Genomic DNA, 22,900 nt, shown 5'->3' with positions numbered 1-22,900 from the left:
GAGAAGCCCTTGGCCGTACACAGAATAGGCTGGGCAAATACTTCACCTGTAAACAGAGTGTATTTTGCTGCAGCCAGCAGTTCTATCACAAACCCAGAATCTTCCTTTCTATTATTTCTCTTTCTGTCATTCCTCCTTAGTTTCTTAAATTGCATAATTAACTATTCCTCTTTAGAGAAAGGGTACCATGGCAACAAGGCAGTGAACCTCCTTCGTGGGGCTGAATGGCACACGGCAGGTTTTGAAAGAAATCAGCCTGCTTAGAAGAGCCTGTTGAGTTGCATTTGACAGAAGAGAAGAAAACAAGACTCAGACGAATCCCCTACCTTACTCCAACTGCCTGAATTTGAATAGAGGGTAGGTTATCTTAAAGGGAAGTTCCTTGAGCTATCACAGATTGGACAGCGAGGAAAAGAGGTTCTTCCATAGATGTTTGGCACACTGGAAGAGCTTCCCCTTCACTCCAGAAATATGGCTGAACTTCCAGTGACTTCACATTCCTCTTTTTAAGACAGCAGGTCAGCCATAAACTGCAAAGATTAACTCTCCCGAGGAGCAGGGCAGCTGGCTGGGGAAGGCATGTGTGAACACTGACGTGCCTTCCAGCAAGGCTGGTTTCTATGCCAGGCACAGTGACCAGCCCTGGGAAAGGAGGAGCACCAGTCCATGCCAGCAGGCTTGTCCTGGGGTACTGTTGAACACTGCAAGAACCAGACACTACCATGCTCTGCCACCAGCTGCTTGGCACGTCACTGCACCAAAAGCATCCACGTCAGATAAAGATGACAGAACAAATTGAAAAATAAGATTGGGAAGAGATTTGCGGTCCTTCCCAAATTCAGGGAAGAGTAGGTGGATGACTCGAGAGTCAGAAAGCCACAAGAATAAATCTTTTGTCTAACCCACACTGAATCAAGGCTGTGCCCTTTGTAAAGGCCACTCCTTAACACTCCCGGTTTCTGAGCTTTTGTGAACATTTTATGAAGCCCACAAATACACCACCTCTGCTAATACAGTGGGAAGTTTTATCTTGCTGTCTGCCCTGCCTAGTTCTGCTACCTACTCCTATTTCTTCCTTGAGCTGTCATTTATACAGAAGTTTCCACCCTGGACAGCAGAGGCTGACACTGTTCTCTGTGGTTCTGTGGCTGGATCTGTTCAGCATCATGAAATAATGTCTTCCAAACCCTCAGCTCCACGTACCTTCCCTGAGCTCTCCAGCACTGTGCTCCAGTTGTGCAGAAGTCACATTTTCCACCCTCCTTCTCTCCTGATGCAGCAGCCCCAAAGCCATGGCCTACCTGAAGGGTTCAGTCTGAGGCGTTCATTGTGCAGCACAGCCCTGCCCCTGGGGCAGCCCTCAGGGCAGAGGGGGAGCAGAGCTGCACAAAACAAGCTCCCCCAGCCTGTGCAAGGGCTCAGTGGCTCCTCCCTGCCCACACTGCACGGTGGAAGAGGTCTAAAAGTCTCTATTGTTGTTCATCTTGCAGGGAATTAACAGACACCAATAGCACTTAATGATTTCCTTACCCTTCAGATGAAACTCTTAATTAAGGGCCTGGTTTCAGTCAGCCACTGGTGTTTACCAGTTCTAATTGCTTTTCTTGGTGCCTGAGTGGAATACTGTTTTCTGCTGGCTCACTTCCCTCCTGAGCAGCAATTGCTTGTCAGTGGCATGGCCACAGCATTAGCACCTTCATTAGGGTCACATCCACTCCCTTTGGGCTTCCCCATTGACTTTGGGACATTTTTCTCTCTGTTCCCTCCTAACTCTGGATTCCCTACTCTCAAAGAAGCCTTTTTCTGTGAAACAAGCTCAGAAGCTGCTACTGACCACAAAGCTTCATCCTGGCTCAACCCTGGCCTTTCTAGGGTTTTGCCTTACACCTTAAAGTATCACCTGGACCGTTCTGCATCATATAGGGGGTGAAACACAAACCAGTGTTCTGACTTACAGATAAAATGCTGCCTCAGGTCTCTTTACCCCTCAACGAGTGCCACACCACCTCAGGGAGTTAGCCTAACTCAGTTACCCTTCCCTTGGACAGGGAGAGCACCTGGTGGCTTGAAAAAACAGCCTCCAGCCTTCTTCCTAATAGTTTATTATTCTGCAAAGAAGAATTATTTCCCCATCCCCAGCAACAAGGACTTTCTACACAGAGCTGCAGCTTTATCTGCTGAATTGGAGATTTACTATTTCTGATGTGAGCATCTCAATGACAAGAGCCAGGCAGCCAATTTCGATCCCTTTGTGAGATTCAATTAAACCATTAATTAAGTGATGTCAGTGTCCTTTAACAGCTGACTGTATATACAAGCAAGCAAGGAGAAGGGGACAGACCCTGCAGTGCTAATAAACTGTAGCAGCAGGGGTGGTTTTACCGCAGCCCAGCTGCAGCTGTTAGGGACATCTGCACAGGTTTTGCTGGCTTTCCCTCTGGTGCAGGGATACCTGGCTCGAGATGTGCACAAAGCAGGTCAGTCAGTAGAGGTGTTTATAACTCTAGAGCCCCCCTTGGGAACTTTGGAAAAGAAGCAGTTCAAGTCAGGTTCTGTTTTTGCACTCAGACTTCAGCACATAATCACAGTGCTGCTTTCATGCCTGGAGTCCTTGCCTGGCCCCTCTTGCCTTCCCAGCTGCCTCTCCCACCTCAGCTCAAGATTTCTCAGACCAAAAAGATATCAAGGACCCTAAGACTGTGTTTGTGCTTTTCCAATATTCTCCTCTCCCCTCAAGAGGCTTTAATGGATACTCCAGTGGGAACTGCTCAGAGGTTTTACTAATGAGCTGCCTAATAGCATCCAAGTTTCTGTGCTGATGGGGGCCGTGAAGTCCTCTTGGGGAGCTGCAGAAGAGGGCCAAGCCTCAAGACTCTTCCCTTTTTTTGAAACCACTCATGCCTCCTCTGCTGTGCTCTCCAAGCACCTCCTGCACTAGTTCCACTTGGCAGGCTCCTTTCCCTTCTCCAGAGTTCGTAACTCTCTTCCTTACACTCAAATCTACCAAGAGTTGGATGCTGTGCACAGCTCCAGGACCTGGACCCAAAAGCTCTCAGCAGCTACAGAGCCCTAACAGCCATTGCTTGGAATAGCTGCTCCCAACAGCAGCTTCCCAGGTTGTTTTTCTAGAGAAAGGAGGTAGAAGGAAGAAAGGATTGGATGCGAGGGGCTGAGTGCTAAATGAGGGTGCAGGCAACAAAAAGATGGATAGGGAAAGAACACAGAGGCAAAAATGCAGGAAGAAAAAATACACTACTAAAGAAGCCCTTTCCTAAGGCTAAAATCTCCCACCTGGTGGTCCAAGAGTCAGCACAGAATAGGAGAAGGATGCGGGGAAGGGCTCTCCCACAGCAGGTGTCCTTCAGAATCAGGCTAGATGCACTCCCCTTTGCTGTTCTCCCAGCCAGACCTTCACATCAGAGACATGGAGTGGCCTTGTTCAGGAGCCCTCCCTGCCAGCATGACCAGCTCCTTAGGGCTTTCCCTTCACCATTTTAAAGAAGGCACAAAGACCATTCCAAAGCTGTATTTAGAAACTGCTCCAAAGCCTCTCCAAATGGCAGTAACAGTCCTCAAAATCTTCCTTACAATTTCAAGCTGGCTTCAAAATCCCTCCTTTGTGCTTCCCCTCTTAACAACTCATTTTGCAAAGCCGAACTCTAAGCTGGAGTGTCCAGCGTGTCCATTGTGTCTCCCAGCCACATCACTCAAGACTGCAGCTTTTAGCCCCTTCTCCCTCTGTTCACTCCTCTGGGCAGGAGCAGGCCAGGCTTCCCACTGCACACAGGAGCCCAGGTAATAAATAAAACTCAAGGCTCCAAGCAGGATAAAGACACATATTTCATGCCCTAGCCCCTCCAGCAGGTTCCAAGTTGAGATGGTGAAATAGGACTCTCATCTCTTTATGCACCAGCCTCCAGGCAAACAACTGCCCACCATGGCTCTCACACAGCCCCTTGCTGCCCTTCATTTTGCTCCTGCTGAATCCACAGAAGTAAATTGTCAATATCCTGAGCTGCCAGGGTCAAACTGGCCAAGAAGTGTAAATTACTTTAGATGGGCCACCCCTCTGGGCTTCTCCAGAACGCAAACAGCCAGGAAGCAGCCTGCTCCAGCACTGGGAGATGCTCTGAAATTATCTACTCTTGGACATGGTTGTAAAATTAGCCCTGCTTACTGAAATCTCTGCAAGAGAAGGAACACAGCCGGCTGGGGGGATCCCTTTCCTAGTGATCCTGCAGCCAAGAGTAGTGCTGTCACCAAAGGACCAGTGTAAAATTGGGACAAGCCCTGCTGGGTCTCAACCATGCAGCAGAGCTGCTCTCCCCAGCCCTTATCAGAGCCACCCGGTCAGCGCCAACATCTCCTTCAGATCTGAGCCCTCTCTGGGAAAGCAGCTGACATGGGCTGAGCCATTGTTTGGGGGGATAAGGGGTAGGAGACAGGAAGAGGACTGATTAGCTTGGACTTGGCTGCCAAAGCCAGACAGGCTGCTCTGAACAATCGTGCTGTTGACACAACATTTGTCTGCCCTATGTTACAGGAGACCTTGTTTGGCTGCCAGGTGCCCCTTCTGCCTCACAAAGGGGGATTTTACTAGCATTAAGGACTCACCGGTCAGGGCTGAACCAGTGACCTACCTACGCTGCCGCAGGTATCAGCACAACTCATCTGGACCTTACCCCGACCTCGGGAATCGCCCCCAAAAAATAGGGCACCAGCAATGAAAACCATCCTTCAAGGCCAGAGAGACAGGACAGGGGCAATGCTGGTGTTTCAGGAGAGATGCCCCACCGTGGGCACGGTGCCGACGCCGTAAGATCCTACAGGATGCAGGTTGGGTGCAGGCCAGGGCTCCCCGCCGGTTGCCACAGGGGTGCTGGTGCCCCTCACCTCTGCAGAGTCACCATTTGAACCGTTTCCCCCCCAAATGGGTTGCTGGGCGCAGCAAGGCCGTTTCCATGCGGATGGCTGTTTCTCCCCGTTGCCATGGTGACGGCGCCGGGCGCCAGCAGGCTGGAGGCGGGAGGGTGAGGAACCGTCTCTCTCCAGGAGCACCAAGGGCAGCGGGTACATCTAATCCGGCATCGCTCCATTTTACGCCTCTGAGGAGCACCGGGGAGCTATCAAATGACCGGCTCGGCAGCAGCAAACAGGTGCTTGGAGGGATGCGGCGCTGCCCGCTGCTCTGATTAACAACCCTAAAATCAAGCCCAACAGCAGCCGGCTGGCTCAGCAGAGCTTCCCTGACACCTGCCTGGCTCCCACCCCCCCCTTGCCTCCTCGCAGAGCCAGTCCCACATGTTCCCTGGGTCCAGGACCCTCCTCTGGCCCAGGGTTGGATGTCAGCGCTGTCAGCACATCCTCACCAACCCCATCCAAAGGAACCAGAAGCTGTCACCAGGCACTGGGATGGAGACAGTGTGCTGGGCCACCCAACGCTCTTCTGTCCCACTCTGCCTCTCCCCGAGGCTGTCACAATGCAGCTGGATGGAGGAAGGACACTGGCAGATGAGGGGATGAACCTGTGCAAGAGCAGCTTTCAGAGGGAGGTGATGCACTGCCAGGAGCACCAGTCCTCCAGAGAGCCAGGGCTGCTTTGGGCCACGGTTGGGATAGTGCAAAGCTACTGGAGAGAAAGAAAGAGGACAGCCATGGAGAGTAGAAGCAACATGTTTCTGGCTTCAAAAAGACTGAATTCTAACTGGTTCTGTCACCCACAGATAAGGCAACAGTTCACACCTGGACAAAGGAGAATGCAGAAAACGCTGGGGGTTTTGCAGTGTTACCCACAAATTTCCATTGCCTTGTTGCAGTTTCTACAGGGTTTTCTTCCACAGTGGCCAACTGTTTTGCTGTTCCTGCTCTAGCAAAACTCCCCTGGGAGGCACCTCTCCCTGTGGTCCTCCTCCCTCTTGCCTGCCAAGGGCCCTGGGCCCCCATCACGCATCCCCTTGCCATGCTTCTCAAACTCTCCTCAATTTTTCAGATGCACTCGGCATCCTCAAAGAACTGAAAACAGGCAGCAGTCACACCACCAGCAGACTGCAACAGCAAGAAGGTGCCCTCAGAAAGGATTTGACTTCTGGGAGGAAAGAAACAAACACCACAGTAAAACATTCCCTGTGCCCAAGTGCAGCAAAGCCTGTGGGCTCCTATGATGTCCTCCACTCCTTGTTAACCAAGCATGAGCCAACATGTTACCCAGATACTGCCCTAAGCAGCTGGGACTAGGGGCACTGTGCCCCTTTCCAGTTCTCACACACACAGGACCCACGGCAGTCACTCATGAATTACTGGTTCCCAGACTGCCAAGTCTAAAACCGGTGCGGGTATTTTTACGTCAAAACATCAGGAAAAAGAATGTGCCATTCAGGGTTTTTCCCACATCAGTATTTTTCTGAGAACTCATTTCCTCACGCAGTAAGTACAGCTCTTCCCTGAGAGAAACAAAGGCAAATCAGACCTCAGCCAGGGAACGGCTCTAGCAGGGGATGCTGCTGCCTGATGAGCAGTCAGCCTGGTGGGCAGGTAGTGCCAGGCTGCTACTGCTACAATGACTGGCTTTGCACAGCTCAGCCCACATCCCCCGCAGCCCTGGAGCAAGGGAAAATAATAGAAAAAGAAAAAGGCCTTTCACCATTCCCTCCTCCTGAGGATTATTTGGCCAGAAAAGCTTTTTACAACTATGTAACAAGACAGGGAAGTGCAAAGCTCCAGGCACATCAATGACCTGGACTCTGAAACTCGGACTGAAGGCAAAAGCAAACCCACCAAATCCTGCCCTGTGTCTTGCCCACAGGACCACCTGTGCTCTGCAGCGTGCACCTATCTGATTAAAGCTCACACAAGGATTACAGTTGTTGGCGGACAACAGGTCCCAGCCTTCCCTCATCTCTCTGCCCACAGCCCTGAGAGATCCTGCAGGAAAAGCTGGCAGAAAAGCAACAAGACAGAGGACACAAGGAAGAAGGACAAAGAGACTTCTTAAATAATCAGAAATCTGATTCTTCTAGCTGGGTCAAAAGGACCAAGGGAAACATAACAGACACCAGCAGCTGAGCAAATGGTCCTATGAGTACAATGAGAACATCAGGGAGCTAAATCAGGGCCAGCCCCTCAGTGCTGGAAGGTTAAATGAAAGGAGTCTGTAGTAGGGACACACCATTAATGGATACATAGGTTTGATTCTAATGGGACTTCTGTGGCTCTCTGGCTAATGCAGTTTATATAAGAAATATTGCAAGTGTCCTGCTTTGACTTTTTTTTGAAAGCACAGTAAGTAACAAAAAACAGCTTTCTGCTGCCAGTCAAACATGGTTTCCAAGTCAAGCATCTCCTTGTCACTTAATGCCTACCTGAAAAGCCATGGGCTCAAGAGCTTTCTGAGATGTTCAAGGTCTGCAAAGGTAAGCATCAGAGAACTGCACACACAAAAACAGAGGAAGTGTTTCAAGGGAAGTGGCTTTCATACCCAAGATGTGGATGCTTAGAGGAACCAACACACACAGGGAGCTGCTAGGTTGTTGCAAAGCAGCAGCAGATTACAAGGCTTGGGGAAGGTCCCGTCTCCATGTTCTCAGCCACACTGTTCTGCAAAGATGCATTCCCTTGTAACTGTTTGGTTAGACAAGTGCTTTAAATGGGATAAAGGAAGAGCCTGTGAATACTAACTGGGCTAGTAATAATGCACAAAGAGGAAAACTTAACTGAAGGCCAGAAATTCCTCCCCAACACTAGCTCACATAGACAAGTCTGTGATAACTACAGAAACCCCTCAGGTAGGAACATCCTTGAGCACACTTGTACTCCAAATGCCAGGAAAAGGCAGCAAACTCCCATATGATACACCTGAGTAGTCCAAGGCACAATCCTGCCGTCTCTTCTTAGCAAAGGGATTCCCATATGCACCACCAAGATTTTTGGAAGACAAAGACAACACATCAGGCTCTTAAAGCAAATTCTGTTTATTCCATTTTTGTCTTGAGTTGATAACAAATCCTCATCCTAGCCTAGGAAAAATATCAGGTATAAAATATCTCCCCTTTCCTCCCACCCTCCCCACCACACACACACACACACTTTCAGTTTCTTAAATAAAAGAAACAAAATTTCAAGCATGAGAGACTTTTCCTTCAATACATTTCTGTAATAAAATTAACTCTGTTGTAGATATAAAATGCAGCAGCCAAGACCAGAGGATCTGCTACGCTACTCCAAGGCAATTAGTACCCAGAATGATTAATCAGTTTGTCTGCAAACACAATAAGAAAATACTTAGCACTTATCCAGCATTTTTTTTATCCATGAATCTCAAAGTGTTTTACAAAAGCTGAAAATATGTTTTTGGCCTCATTTACGGAGAAGAAAACACCAGCTGGAACAGGAGGAGATTTGCTCCCAGTCACAGAACAATTTAATAGCAGAGCTAAGAACAGATCTCTGGTCTCTCAGCCCCACATCCAACAATTCATGCCATGCTCTCTGCTTCTCACAGGACAGCCTGAATTTGGCAAAAGCCCAGACTGCAGAAATATCAATGTGGTTTGCCCTGACTTCCCAAGGCTGTGATGCCAAGGAGTAAACTGAGTCTTGGATAGAGCTGCTGAGAACTTTGGAAAAGAAAAAAACCAAGAAGTCTCACACTGGAAATGGGAACAAATGTGAGAATGGTGCAGAAGGAGGTAAATCCATGGTCTGCAATGTGCAAATGATGCTCCACTTGGAGCTTTAATTGAATATTTGAGAAACTGGTCACAGGTTAAAAACCTAAAACCTTGACAAATAGTGTTATCAGATGGAGAGGAACCTGGAGCTAAAGCACACATGGCCTGACACTTCTTCTATTAGCAGTCTTCTGACCTGAAGTCGCTACTGACAGACCTGAGAAACCAACAGTGCAAACACCAGGCAAAGAGCAGTGAAATACAATGTCTTACCCTTGAAACACGATTAGCAAGGCCAGGAGATAAGTGCCATGAGACAGAGAGTAAAGGCTGATTCAAGGACCCCAGGGCACCCTCCATTAGAAGGTCCACTATTCATGCTCTAAGCAGGCACCAGCAACCCACTATCCTGTGCGTTACCATGCAAAATGAATGCACAACTTCAACACTGTTCTTCACAGGCATGTGGCCACAACACATCACCCATAGCTCATTTTGTCCCAAACAAGACACCCCCAGGGTCCTTTCAAGTACAGGGTCTCCCATGTATAAGCACCAGTTTTCTACTGCCCTCTCAGTAGCTCCCATGGGAATGGGCCAAGAGCAGGCTCCAGCTTCCGACGGAGCACCTCGTGATCCTGGGATGGTGGCACTACCTGGCAGCACAGTCATAAACCAGCCTGTGTGCAGAAATATGCTGCCCTACAACAAAAAACTCCATTTTCCAGAGAAGAGGGTAGGCCAGCATCCTCACCAGCTCACAGTGGCAGGTAATAACACCCAGGAGCTTATTTTATCAGCAGCAGAAACAGGGCAGTGGCCCAGTCAGCATGGACACACCCACAAGCTGTGCTTTGAAGCCTGGGAACAGCAAATGGGGTTCTCACAGAGAACAGCACATCAAAAAGGGATAGGTAAACAACCTAAGACAAGGTCCTCTCCTAACTGCAAACCTGCAGCAATGCACAGTAATTCAGGTCTCCTCCCACCTATTCTGGGCAATCCTAAATGCTACTAATTCCTAGCATTGTACTGCAACAGGCAGGAGGGTGCCAGCAGCTGGGTCTCCCTTCCCCTCAGTAGCAAAACCTGCAGATGGCCGAGAGGATTCACTCCCATGCTGCAGAAAAAGTCCTTCCAATGTGACCAAGGAGCTGTTGTAGCTCTCCACACCCCTCCCAGCCGCCCATTTTCCTTCTGTGCCCACCTCCTCGTGCATTAGAGACACAACCAGCTGCCCTGGCTTTCTGGTATTGACACACCACCTTTCACCTAGGAGCTTTTACAGGTACTAAGGCACAAAGATTAAGTGACTTGCATAAAAGTCAGGAACACACCTCATGTCTCTCAACTGCAGCCATTTCTCACACCTTTTTTTTCCTGACCTCTTGCATATTAAAATCATGAGTAGATTTTGCGATGAGAACAGGATTCCATTTCCCTAGTCATTCTGAAGATGCAAACATGGGTAGCTGTATTTCTAATCCCTCCCCGTGGCTCCCATCCCAACACTCCACAACAAGCTGTTTGTCTCAGCAAGGTAGGAGAGCACCAGTACAGAAGGGAGCACTCCACAAACACGTTGCAAAGCTCCATCTTTGCCATCGTAAGACCTACATTGGGAGAGAAAAGTGACATGCCTCTGGGAAACCGGGCAAGAAACCTCAGCTACACTTTGTTCATCAACAGGAAGAGGGAACAACAGCAGTGCTTAATGCAGCAGGACCCATGCAGTACAAACAGGGTCAGAAGAAACATTTCTACACCTCACTTGAGCGGACGGGCTTTCCACAGCTGAGGGCACTGCAAGGTGCTGGCTGGTAGGAGCTCCCAGGTTTCTTGACATGAGTTTGGTTTCCTAGGACCCACAAGTATCTGGCTTTGGTGCATCTGTGGCAGAGGCCCAGACCCGAGGAGCGCAGCCACCCCAGCCCCATGTGGGACTACGTGCAGCTGTGCCTCATGTGGAAGTTCACCACGTACTCGGCGTTGGTGCGCTGCACCGAGATGGCAAAGGGCTCGAAGGGGTGGAAGGTGAACGCGACCAGGCGCCGCACCGTGTGATTGATGGGTCGCCCCAGGAGTCCCGCCTGGATCTCAAACTTCAGGAGGCCAGAATCACGAGCGTAAAATCTGCAAGGAAGAGAAAGTGAATTATGGCTGTTCCCAGCTATTGACTTTGCCATCTGGGCTCTTCACGCAGAGACAAAAGTTCAATCTCTGGTACCTCCTCAGGGGCAGGAGGCCCAGCTGGGTGTCTGACTCTTGGCTACACAGGAAAGTCTCTCCTAGGGCAGCTAGTTCTCCACTGTCCAGAAAACCCTGGCTACATTTTGGTATCATCAGTGAGAGAACTCTCTCTGACATATTGGTAGACATAGCTGACTTCATAAGAGGGAATAAAATTGGTCCAGACTCCACCTGTGCTGGCTCTCCATCCTTTCTTAATGCAAGCTGCTCCCCTTGATCCCTCAGGCAGATATACCATCCAACATTGAGCTCACTTCCCCTAGCAATGGCCTTCACTTCAAGTGTAAGGCCACCCCTTTCGTCTCCTGGTGCTGCCAGGTAGACTTTACACTGCTGCTCCTGTGCCAAGAAAGATGAGCAGCTGGATCCAATTCTCCTCAAGGGCACTGAGTTGTACGTTGACGTACAAGAGCAGCTTTGCCGATCCTTTCAGATTTCCATCAGAAAAGCATTAACAAGATAGACTGGGCAGAGAATACCTGGTGGATTGCATTCAACAATCACAGCAAGGGCAGAGGTCAAGGAAAACCTTGCATCCTCCTGCTGTCACCCACAAACATGCCTGTGGGTCAAGCTCATTTGTCTCCAAACAGGTGAGCTCTGGAACACAGTTCACAGTGTGTGAAGGGAAAGGGAAGACTGCCAAGGGGATGAGGCAAACACACTGAAGCAATGGGCAAGCCCAGGAAGCTCTTTGCCTCCTGAACCTTCTCTGCACACCCTGCATAACCAGCATAAGCCCAGGGAACAGCACTGTCCTGCACTGCTGTGGAAACAGGAGACTCTCTGCCAAGGTTTCTGGGATGTGGTGGTGGAGCTTTCTGGATGCAGCACCTTCACAAAGCAGCTGGGCTCTAACTCAAGTCTTCACCCTGAAGTTGTCTCAGTTTGTTAAGTAATTTCCTCTGCTCTTTCGGTTTCAGGCACGGAACTGCCATTTTGCCTCCCAGTTGTTTCCTTTTTCACCATCACTTGGTACATGTGGATATTTTGCATTTTCCTCTGGTTTTAACTCAGAGAATGCTTTTAATCTCAGAGCACATCCCCCCGCCTGCCAGCAATACAATGCACTCAGCTCTCAGCCTGGAAGAACGCGTGATGGCAGATACAGACGATGCTGTCTCAGAAGCAGACATACTCCACATTTTAACAACACAGCCTATTGAGAACCTCATGTTCTTCCTGGAGGGCCACTCTCCTCTCCCTTCCTCTGAATCAAAATGCCAGCCAGCCCTGCCTGAAAATTGCACACAAGAACCCAGTAAGAGAATCACAATCTTGGTATTTGGCTTTTCAAAAAGCCCTTTCCCTCCTACACAAGGCTGGGTATGCAGAGGGTCATTCTTCAAATAAAGCACAGTCCCCCCCGTCTGCTCCCCTCTCTCCCCAATTCACAATAATTTACTACTCAAGATGAAGCTCCCTGTAATCTCAAAGATGTGCCCAGTTTGGTATTTTTAAATCTATTTTTAAAAGTGCTCTGCAATCAGAGGCCATTTCCATGGGCTCTCACTCTGGGGATAAATTAGGCACTGCAATATAAAATTGTATGTCAACAGAAACAGCAAGACTAGCCTTTTCAAACTGTATGAAAATGGAAAATTTATCTGCAGACCAATTTTTTTTGTTAAATGGCTCCTTATTAGCCATCCAGATGGATTTTAGAGACCCCCTACTACAGGGAAGGCTGTGCAGAAGCCTCTCTTTCGCAAGTGCCATCATTTCACCAAGTGAATATCACTTCAAGCCTCCTGAAAACATACTGGAAGATGGTGGTAACAGGGGACCTAAAGTCCATCCCGCCTGAGAGCAAAAAAAACATTGGTCTCTCAAGTAGCCAGAGTCAAGATTTGAACCTTCTGGGACACAGAAAGGCACTAAGGGTTAAAAGGACACAGCGCACAGAGGTATCAAACCCGAAGTGTTACAGGTATCCTTCCTATTTCCTCCAGAGTGCCAGGAAACCAAGTACAGGTTGTAACACCTTTAGCTGCTGAAGAGTTCTGCATTCCAGCCAACTACAGGACTTCCATTACAAGTCCTGTGGCCTCTCATTTCCAACCCCTTCAGCCACAACAGGCAGCAGCATTTTTTTATTAATCCCTTTGTTTTGCGTGTGAGAAACACAGCGGCACTATTTCAGCTAAGGTTAGTGCTTCAACTTGTGCTTACTCTCCAAAAACCAGGAGCCCCACTGCTCCCAGTCCCTATTCAAGTTCTAATTGACTCTGCACAGCTTTGAGCTTTAAAAGCTCTGAAACGCCGGTTTGCTCAGGGGAGGGAGGGAAGGTGGCACTTGGCTTTGTTTACTACAAAGAGGTAACTGCAGCAAATGACTGCGGTTTTGCTCCCTTTTGTCTGCAGGAGCCAGAGGCAGGTCGGCGCTGGCAGACAACTGCTGGCCGGCAAGTTTTCCCAACGTCAAGCAAGACAAGGGGGAAAGGGCCAGCTTTTCTCTGCAGCTAACACGGGAGCTGGAGATCACACCAAATCATAGAGGCAGAAAAATCAATTAAATATACATAATTGGGGAATTGAGAGTGCAGAAATAATCAGAGGTTCTCCGCCACCTGACTCAGGGCCAGAGGAGACATGAAACCACTTTTTGCAAACGCATTGATGAAAATAAAGTTGGGAAACCAGCCAGAATTGTCACCCGAGGCTGCCTGAGCCCCCAACACGAGTGCAGTCACTAAATAAAGCACTGAGGCACTAAACGCTCTCATTGTTTCCAGAGCATAGGTTTGCTTTTGCAGTACTGTAAGCAGAAAGACTATTCTGCCTGGAAAACTCAGCCTCTTTGAGCCTTTCAGGCCAGAGATGCTGGATTTTTAACCACTACTACTTGCAGCCAACAAAAAGAAATAAACAGTCCTAATGTTTCTGCAAGAGACGTTGCAAACCTCCTTACTCCCAAGCTCGGACTTGCTCCTTCTGCCAGCATCGAAGACTCAGAAGAGGCACAGAGTGGCTCTTACACTTGCCAACAACTCCTATTACAAAAACAAATTTCCTACAGATCACAGAAAGAAGGTGAGTATGAAGAGTACAGCTCCCAGGGTGAGAACTGCAAACAAGGGAAGTCTGAAAATAGCTAAATCAATACCACAAGCATTCTGAATAACACCTAACCCAGCTGCTATTTTATTCACAGGACAAACCAGATCATCCTTGCCAGCTAAACCCACATGCTCAAAAGGGATCCCTCCAGAATAGGAAAGCAGGCATCCAGAACCATATCACTCTGCAGCCCAAACACAAACAGTGGGACTGCACAAAGAGGAACAAGAGAATTCATATGGAAAAGGCTCAGGCTTCACTACCCAAACCTTCCCAAGGGCAGTTCAGCGAGAAGCCCTGAAAAGCCCTCCCACACCTACATGATGAAACAGCTATGGCAAGGAGAGAGACTGAGCTTTGTGGGACTGCCAAAATAAACCCTCTGGTGAAAGGATATCATAAGAGAAAGGCTTCCATCTACTCCCCGTTCCACACCTTTGATGCCACATGGCAGAGGTGATTTAGAGCTACTCTCACGCTGCTCCCCTCACACCCAGCTTCCTGTCCCATTCCATACCTTATAGGGTGATCACCGCAGGTCTTGGGCCGTTCCATGACTGACACCCACTTGTCATCATAGCTGAAAAGGGAGAGGTCAAGGTAGGGGCTGCCACTGTACGACTGGGCACTGATGGGGAGCTGCCCCAGCAGCCTCCGCACGGCCTCCGTGTGCCCTCCATACTTGGCATTCACGATAGTGTCTTTGAACCTGTGGCAAACCAAGAAACAGGTTTTACTCAGAAAGGCCACAGGAGAACAGCACAGATCAGATAAACTCAGAAGGAAAACCAACAGGGAACAAAAAACGGCAGCAGTGTAAGAACTAAACCAGTTCCTTTCCAAAGATGGATCACAGCGATTCAAGCACCAACCAATTCTGGTGACCTTTTATCCTCCCTCATCATTGCTGCTTCTGCTCTGAAAAGTCCAAAGATGACAAAAGCACAAGACTGTGCCTACCCACAAGGTCTGGCCCCAGCTGCTCTGCAATACAGGAAACAAACAGGATCAGGAACAGGGAGAGATGGATTAGCAGTTTATCAGTCAATCCAAGTTTTACCACGAAGTGCAGAAACAGCATAAGCAAAGGTCAGAAGGTTTCACAGTAACGGTTGAGCCGTTAATGTAGGCTCGAGAGGCGCCTTCTCTCTAGCCATTCTGTTTTAAATGCATAAAGGGAGAAACATTAGATGAGGAAGAACCTTGATAAGAAGCCTAAAGCTCTTCAGGAACTAGAGTGAGCTGAAAGTTCTTCCTAGTAGAGAGATTAATACAGGCCAGATTTCTCTTTCCAAGTAAAATTTGAGCTTTCCATGCGCAAGAACAATAGATCAGCTGCACGGATGTCATACATCAAGGAGGGTAAAACATTTCCTTTTGACCAGAAACACTCATCCAGAAGCCAGTTTGCCATGGATTATGCTCTATTACACTTCACTATGAAGTGAAATGATCCTGTTACAGGCTCTTGTGGCCAAGGAAATGTAAAGATTCTCCTCTCTAACTAAACACCAGGCAGGAGTTGCTCTCCAGGTGTCTGTGGTGAGCTCTCTGATTCTCAGTTTAAGCATTGTGGATTTCCTGACAGGCAGCTCTAGAAAGTTACAGACACAGTCAACTTCCTCTTACTTACATGACATCAACCTAAAATCAACAGAAGCTTCGTGCCCGTAAGTGACTGCAAAGTACTTTGGATGATGTGAAACAAGTCACTGGAAGAACAAAACACCCTGAGTCACATCAAAATATATTCCAAGAGAAATATCATCCTCTGCTTCATTAAAACCACATTTGACTGCTAAAGGAAATTCTAGAAACCCAGGTTATTTTGATCAGCTTTCACAACAGATCTAGGCAGATGAGCTTTCTTTCTCCCAGTACAGTTTGATGGGAACCACGAGTTTGTGACTGATGTTGGAGAAAATGATACAGAACCCAGTCTAATGCACACTAAAGTCAGAGGAGGCCACTTGACAAAATATGTCTAATTAAATGACATAAGCATCTTGACAAATCTTATCTGCAGGGACCTAAGCTACTGAGCAGTAAAACTTTCATAATCTCTGGTAGAGTTACTGCTTAAGAAGAGCCACAAACATCTGTTCCTCAAATTTCCCTTTCCTTCTTCTAAGCACCAGATTGCCAGTGCTGTTCCTGTAACAAGACGGATGCTGTGGGATATAAAATCAGATGCATGAGGCTGCAAGAGGAACCAGGTACCAGCCAGACCCTTGCATCACTCAGCAACTAAAGGAACTGGTCTCCTCAGGGTTGCCATCACTATTTGATACTAGCCTTCAGCTGATGGGGCCAGCGTGTGCCTACATGGTACAAAGCATGCTCCCAATGGCTCACCGGCGCTGGATCTGCCTGGCAAAGTTGTTGCTGGAAGCTGAGCAGGGGAACTGAACTGCCTCACTGTGCAGGGTGGCATTCCTGAAGAGGTCACAGAAGTTCTCAAACAGCTCCAGCAGCTCATCAGACGTATTCTCAAATACAGCAATAACTTCTGTGGTCACCATGTTGTACACAACGAAGAAGGAAGGCTGGGGAGAGAGGCAGAGGCAGTGGTTACCAGGACAGCACAGCTGGGGAACCTGTTCCTTCTTTCTCCCCACATGACACCACAGACCCTGCCCAAATTTCTCAGCAGCACAGGAGAACCTCACATCCTCACACTAATCCACTCTGCTGTTCAAATGCCTTAACAGATACCAAATTATCCACCTCTTAACTGTGGCTACTTAGGAAGAAAACTTAATGGGCTTCCAACTTTTCAGCTCAAACTGGATGCCAATGTTTTTGTTTTCTTTTCCTCTCTGCCTTCCATCAAATCCAAAACACTTTCTAAATTGCCAAATTTAATTTTCATTCCTGCTGACAAAATTATCTTAAATCCAGAGTTAGCTGGCCAAAAATTACTTTGTCCTTTGTGTCGAGACATTATTTTCTTCCCCTTCTTAGTATTTCCATCACACAGAGATGACCCTTTTCAGTGTACTGTGCACCACACCACTGCCCACAAACATTGTGCCCTCCAGGTACTCTGCCAGCACAGAAATGAACATCTGAAAGACATTAATGACCTCTTTTTAATGCTGATATTCTCCTGCAAGAAGGCTCAGGTACTGCACTGTGGGTTGGCAGTGTTGCATGGCATGAACAAGCAAGAAATGAGGAAAAGGTGACACTGTGTCAGCACAGCTACAATGAAGGGAGAGGACATTCCCATCCCATTGGAAAGGGGTAGATGTAATCCTTGGTCATGACAGGTAGCTTTCCTTAAGAGACTACAGTGCTAACACCTCAGCATCCAAAGGTAAGAACCTGTCTCTACTTCAAAGGTAACTAATTCCTGTGGTATGTGCACAAATCTGGTTAAATCTTCTGTCAATAAAGGCAATTTCTAAATGCTTCACCCCCTGCTTCCAAGCAATGCTCAGGGATGATGGCAAGCACTCTGTCCACCCCACCCACCTGCAAACATCACAAGGTTTGTTTGGTTTACAGCCCCAAAATAAACTGTGATTAATACAATCCAGCCCCCACATGCCAAAAATCAGGCACACTAGATGAGGCTACTCATTAGACTGCCTGGGGAAAGGGAAGCCCTTCTGAAATACAGGGCTGGAGCAGGAAGAAGATAAGCGGAGACAGCAGAAGGAAAAACGATACACATTGTTGAAGATGGCAGGGAGTCTCCTCCAACCTTCAATAAAAAAGTTCCTTTGCCTGGTTAGCACACAGACACACCTGCAGGATGCCACTGACCAGAGAAACTACCCTCACTGCTTTTTAGCAGCACCTGTGACACAGGCAAAACCCCATCCCCGCATGGGTGGCACAAGTGGAGTGTCACAAAAACATGTGGCAAAGATGGCAAGTTTATCAAGGCAAGCCTAGAACAAAAGCAAAAAAACCCAAGCTACACATAATGGCAGCAGGCCAGTAAAAATCTTGAAGGATTCCATGCAGACCCTGACAAAATACAAGCCACCCACAAGTATGAACAGTGACTTCCTCAACCTTGTTGGAGAAGAAGCCAGGGAGAAGAGAGGAGCCTGAAATTGGATGAAACCTCACGTTCCTCCCTGATAGACAAAAGAAAAATCAGAGCTTTAGGCATTCTGTGAGCCAGATTTCCCTCAGGAAGCCCTAATACAAAGCCTACATTCAGGCAGATCTACAGAGACTGCTCCACATCTGGAATTATCTCCAGGAAGAACTGAGAAATGACATGCTTTTCCTCCAGCAGAAAACTTACTGCCTGAGGAATGCCCCACACAAACCACACCTGCATCTGAAAGTAACCCACAACTGAAGGAAGTTCAGAGCCTGCTGGAGCAAACCAGGCACAAAAGCCTTGGCAACCAAGAGACAGGAGCAGAGCCCAGCCAGCTACAAACATTTACATCAGGGTCAGGAGCACCATTCCAGACACTAGGAACAAGCAGAACGCTGCAGGCCACTTCCACAAGCTTTCATGTCTTTAAAACAGCCACTCAATTTCACACAGGTGGGTAAAATTGGTAAGATACCTAACCTACTAGATACCTCACCTATTCCCTCCCAAAGCAATTCCCCCAAACAAACAGTATGTAAGAGAAAAATGAAACAAACCAGAGTCATCTTCCAGAAGAATTAGACTAAGGCAACACACAAAAAACTACTGTCCATTTCTTCCCAGAAATGTCCTGGATCTGGCAAAGACAGGAAGAGAAGGGTGTGAAAGAAAAACAAACATCTAGGGAACAATCAGACCTACATGCAGTACTGGAGATTTATTACAAACTCTTGCTGAATTCTTTCAACAGAATAAAACCAAGCGAATCAAAGGAACAGAACAGGTTAAAAAAATAAAATTCTTCTCAGTTTCAGAGCTGAAAACCTGACCACCCCTCTAACAGGAGTGAAAAAAAGATGATCAACCTGCAGGATGGTGAAACGCCCGGAGGGAGACAGCACTACCTGAGCTACATTTGCTCTAATTCGACCTCTTTAGTACTAAACTGAAAGGAGAAGCCATTGGAACATTAGCTACATCTAAGAGCTGCTACTCCAGTTTGGAGAGATGATAATACTATCTCTGACAGAAGCCTGAAAGAGTAAGTACATAGGCAGAACTGGAAAGGTAATCCTACTGGGGAAAAATGAAGACTATTATGTCTTAAAACATGCTTGAAGATACATGAGAAAAGGGAAAGACTACCTTTAATTACATGAAATAGCAGCTACAAGAAACCAACAGCTGGGGTTGTGAGGGAGGAAGAGGGTTGTGCAGGATCTAGGAGCATGGGAAACAATCTCTGGAGAAATGGGAGTCAATAACCACGTCAGATCTTTTCTCTCCTGATTTTAGTTGAGAAGGAAGCCATGAAATTAGGAGAGCTAAAGACATGAAAGCTATTCAACGCCAGAGGCACCAAATATTCACAGAATGAAGTATCAGAGATCACAAACAACATTCTCAGGCTCAGCTAAGGCAGCTCCTGGTGTTGCACCTTCCCGAGCACTTGCCCCAAAGCACCAAGCAGCCCGAGGACACAGACAGTACCTGGGAAGGGTCTGTCACCCGCAGCGTGACCACGTCTTCACTGGTGTACTTGATGAAGAGATGGTTCTCATCCAAGAGCTGCATCTTCCACATGCGGAGCTGCCTCAGCTGGTCAAAGTACTGGAAGAACCTGCGTTTGGCTATAGCGCTTCCGTCCTGCTCGGCCCTTCTCCACAGGTACACCAGCAGCCTGTGCTTCAAGGAGTTGATGAAGGGCTCCTTGTAGGGGTTGGCCATCCCCGTCTGAGTGTCCCGCTGCACCTCGGGATACACGGCAGACAGGGTCAGCAGGTCGTCCTCGTAGCAGAAGCGCCCGATGGTCCGCACGTCGATGAAGGTGCCCTCGGGCGTGACCTGAAAGACGTGAATGGTCTGTTGCTGCACCGAGAGGATGGCCAAGATGTTCTTGTAGAGGTACAGCCCCTGGTTGTGCGACAGGATGACCTTGTCGCATTTGAAGGTCCGGGTGTCGCAGAGCCTGCCGGTGTGGAGGTCGATGATGTGCAAGGAATAATCCTCCAAGGGGGAGCGGGGGTTGGGGGTGACGGACTCGCTGTTGCGATAGACCTCGAAGAAGGGCGGGTGGGGCTCCTCGGGCAGGTAGGCGGCCGAGCCCACGATCACGTAGCGGCAGTCGTCGGTGAAGAGGCTGCACTCCCGGTTCAGGTGCTCGCCGTTGGAGGCCACGTTGGTGATGTGGAGCAGGACGAAGAAGCGCTCGAAGAGCCGCCCCCGGATGTTGACAGACCTTTGGTCGTTGCCGTTGGCCAGGATCTCCCCCTCGTAGCCCTGCAGGAGGTCTTCGGCCGCCTGGCAGCCTTGGTACTCGTAGATCTCCAGAGAGGTCTGGTCCGAGGAGAAGGCGATGAAGTAGCGGCCGTCGGGGGAGAACTTGCGCAAGAAGCAGGGCGGCTTCTCCACGTTGACCACGGTGAAGTTGGGGAAGACGTTCTGGTGGAAGACGCGGACCTGGTGCCAGTGGGTGCCGGCTTTTCCCGAGCTGATCCGGCGGCGCTCCAGGCGGTGGATGACGTTCTGGTTCTGGATGCGGCGTGGCCTGATCGTGGGGGCATCATGGTCCATGGTCAGAGTTCTACTTCATCTTCGCCCTGCCAGGGAGGGAGCACACGCAGGGGCACCCTGAGGGAGAGGGAGAACTCAGGGCGCCGAGGGACCTGCTGGCAGGGATGGGGTGAGGGAAGGCCCCACAGCAGCCCAGGAGTTGGGGGGAATCAGCTGGAAAGTGCAGACACCTCTTCGGAAAGGGGGGAGATGCCACAGGAGGGCACTGGGGAGAGACAGGTGGGGACCGGGAGAGAGGCCTGGGTGGGAAGGAAAACAGGGGAGCCCGGAGGGAGCCGCAGTGCCCCAGGGGTGACGGGACCCGCACCCTGTGTCCGCTGGTGAGGGGGGATGGAGGGAGCCGGGGACGGGTCCAGGCACAGCTGGGCAGCAGGGGAACGGGGGGAGCGCCCAGGCAGCCGAGAGGGATTGAGGGATAACCCGCAGACCTGCCTGGTAACAGGGAAGCTCCAGGGGAAGCCTCTGGGAAGCTGCGGTCCCGCCTGCCGAGGGGAGCGGGGCCGCTGGCTGCTCTCCCGCGAGGGTGAGGGGACACGGGGGAACCGGGGGCCGCGGCGGCCTCCTGGCCGGGCAAGGACACAGGGCCCGCGCCGGGGGGTCGGGAGGAGGCGGCGGCTGCGCTCGCCGCCCGGCCCGGCGCTGGGTCCCCCCGCCGCCGCTCACGCCATGGCCGCCGCCATCTTCCCGCCACCGCCACGACAGGAGGGGCTCACCCGCCGACTTCCGCTTCCGGCCGCCGAGCTAGAGAAGCGGCGCTCCAGGCTCTCCGTGGGCGCTGCGTGCTGCCCCCTGGCGGCGGGAGGGGGCGCTGCGGGGCGCGCCCTGACACCTGCGCCCACCCTGTGCCCTCCCTGCGCCCTCCCTGTGCCCACCCTGTGCCCTCCCTGCGCCCACCCTGTGCCCTCCCTGTGCCCTCCCTGTGCCCTCCCTGCGCCCACCCTGTGCCCTCCCTGTGCCCTCCCTGTGCCCTCCCTGCGCCCACCCTCTGCCCACCCTGCACCCACCCTGTGCCCTCCCTGTGCCCTCCCTGTGCCCACCCTGTGCCCTCCCTGTGCCCACCCTCTGCCCACCCTGTGCCCACCCTGCACCCACCCTGCACCTCGGGCACCCCCTGCACCCTACCCCAGCACCCCTGCGCCCATCCTTCCCCCCTATTCCTGCCCCCCGAGCACCCCCTGAGCCCTTTCACTCCTTCACCCACCGTGCACCCCAACCCAGCACCCCCATCCAACCATCCCCAAGCCCCCTGCGCCATCTTTTACCCCCACCCCCGTACCCAAAACACCCCCTGAATCCCTCCATGCCTTGAACACCCCAGAGCCCTCCATCCCCAGGCACCCTCCACAGCGGGACACCTCAGGGAACATCACACCAGCTGTACGGGACATCACAGGGAACATCACACCCCAACACCTCGACATGGACAGCAGCAGAGGTTGGGGTCACCCCTGCGCACCCCTTTGGGCTTTCCAAGGGGCTTGAAAGCTTTTTGCTCGCCTGGGCTTTTAGCATCATCCGACCCCCCTGCGCATTAACGGCGAGGGCGGCTCCGAGGGCACTTGTCCTTCAAATGGAAGGAAGGAGGAATGTCAGGGGGACCCTTGAGATCCATTTGCTGGCCTCTTGCCGAGGCTGAGCCGCCGCTTCAGCTCTTGGAGCCACTCCACCGGAGGGTGCGGGAGCCGGGAGCCAGGGGCACAGGGCAGGATGCTCAAACCGGGGTGCTGTTGAGCCCCCCGGGGGCAGCCCCGGCCCCTGGGGCGGCGGCACCGCAGGGATGCAGCAGCGGTATCCAGCACGGGCACGGAGGGTGGGTGCTCCTGCTCCACCAAAGCTCTCGCCGTTGGAATTCCCAGAGATCTCCCGTATATTTGAGGGGATGCTTTTGGGTAGAGCAGGACCCCACTGTCCCAGGGGAGAGGACCCGGTGGCTCCATCTGCCTTTCTGCAGGGATGGGGGAGGTCAGCCTGCCTGACAGTCCCAGCCAGTGGGCAGGGCACCCTGAGACGCTTAGGTGACCCTGTTGCCACCCCACCTGCCCTCCCTGTTCCCATCTCCCAGCGCTTTCACATCCTGTATCCCACGTCCCTTCCCGCTCTCCCGCTGCCTCCCGGCTGCAGAAGGCGCGATGACAAGACTGAAATGAATGGCCCCGGAGTCTCTCTTTGTCTCGCTGCCTCCTGCCTAATTAATTGAGATCCACCTTAATAGGATCAAACTAAATACCGAAGAGCATCCAACCACACAGCAGCTGGCAGAAAAACAACCGCCCAGCACACATACACT

At 50.5% G+C, this 22,900-nt stretch overlaps 1 protein-coding gene across 3 annotated transcripts; it reads right to left on the bottom strand.

The window, feature by feature from the left end:
• Positions 1–8,067: 8,067 nt before the first annotated feature.
• Positions 8,068–21,292, bottom strand: DET1 (DET1 partner of COP1 E3 ubiquitin ligase). 3 transcript variants are annotated; one of them, XM_051628565.1, is made up of 5 exons: positions 21,042–21,292; positions 19,531–20,639; positions 16,332–16,522; positions 14,494–14,685; positions 8,068–10,799 (listed from the first exon to the last, which is right to left on the bottom strand). In XM_051628565.1, the coding sequence occupies exons 2-5, from the start codon at positions 20,611–20,613 to the stop codon at positions 10,610–10,612; spliced, it is 1,656 nt and encodes a 551-aa protein (XP_051484525.1). In that variant the 5' UTR covers positions 20,614–20,639; positions 21,042–21,292; the 3' UTR covers positions 8,068–10,609. The 3 variants fall into 3 exon arrangements, with proteins under 3 accessions (XP_051484525.1, XP_051484524.1, XP_051484526.1); XM_051628564.1 differs by having other exon boundaries at positions 21,046–21,292; XM_051628566.1 differs by lacking the exon at positions 21,042–21,292 and having other exon boundaries at positions 19,531–20,673.
• Between the last annotated feature and the right edge of the window lie 1,608 nt (positions 21,293–22,900).

Source organism: Apus apus, chromosome 10 (genome assembly GCF_020740795.1).
Source record: "Apus apus isolate bApuApu2 chromosome 10, bApuApu2.pri.cur, whole genome shotgun sequence".
Lineage (NCBI taxonomy): Eukaryota > Metazoa > Chordata > Aves > Apodiformes > Apodidae > Apus > Apus apus.
Note: the sequence above shows the minus strand (reverse complement) of the source record. Positions and strands in the feature narration are given on the sequence as shown.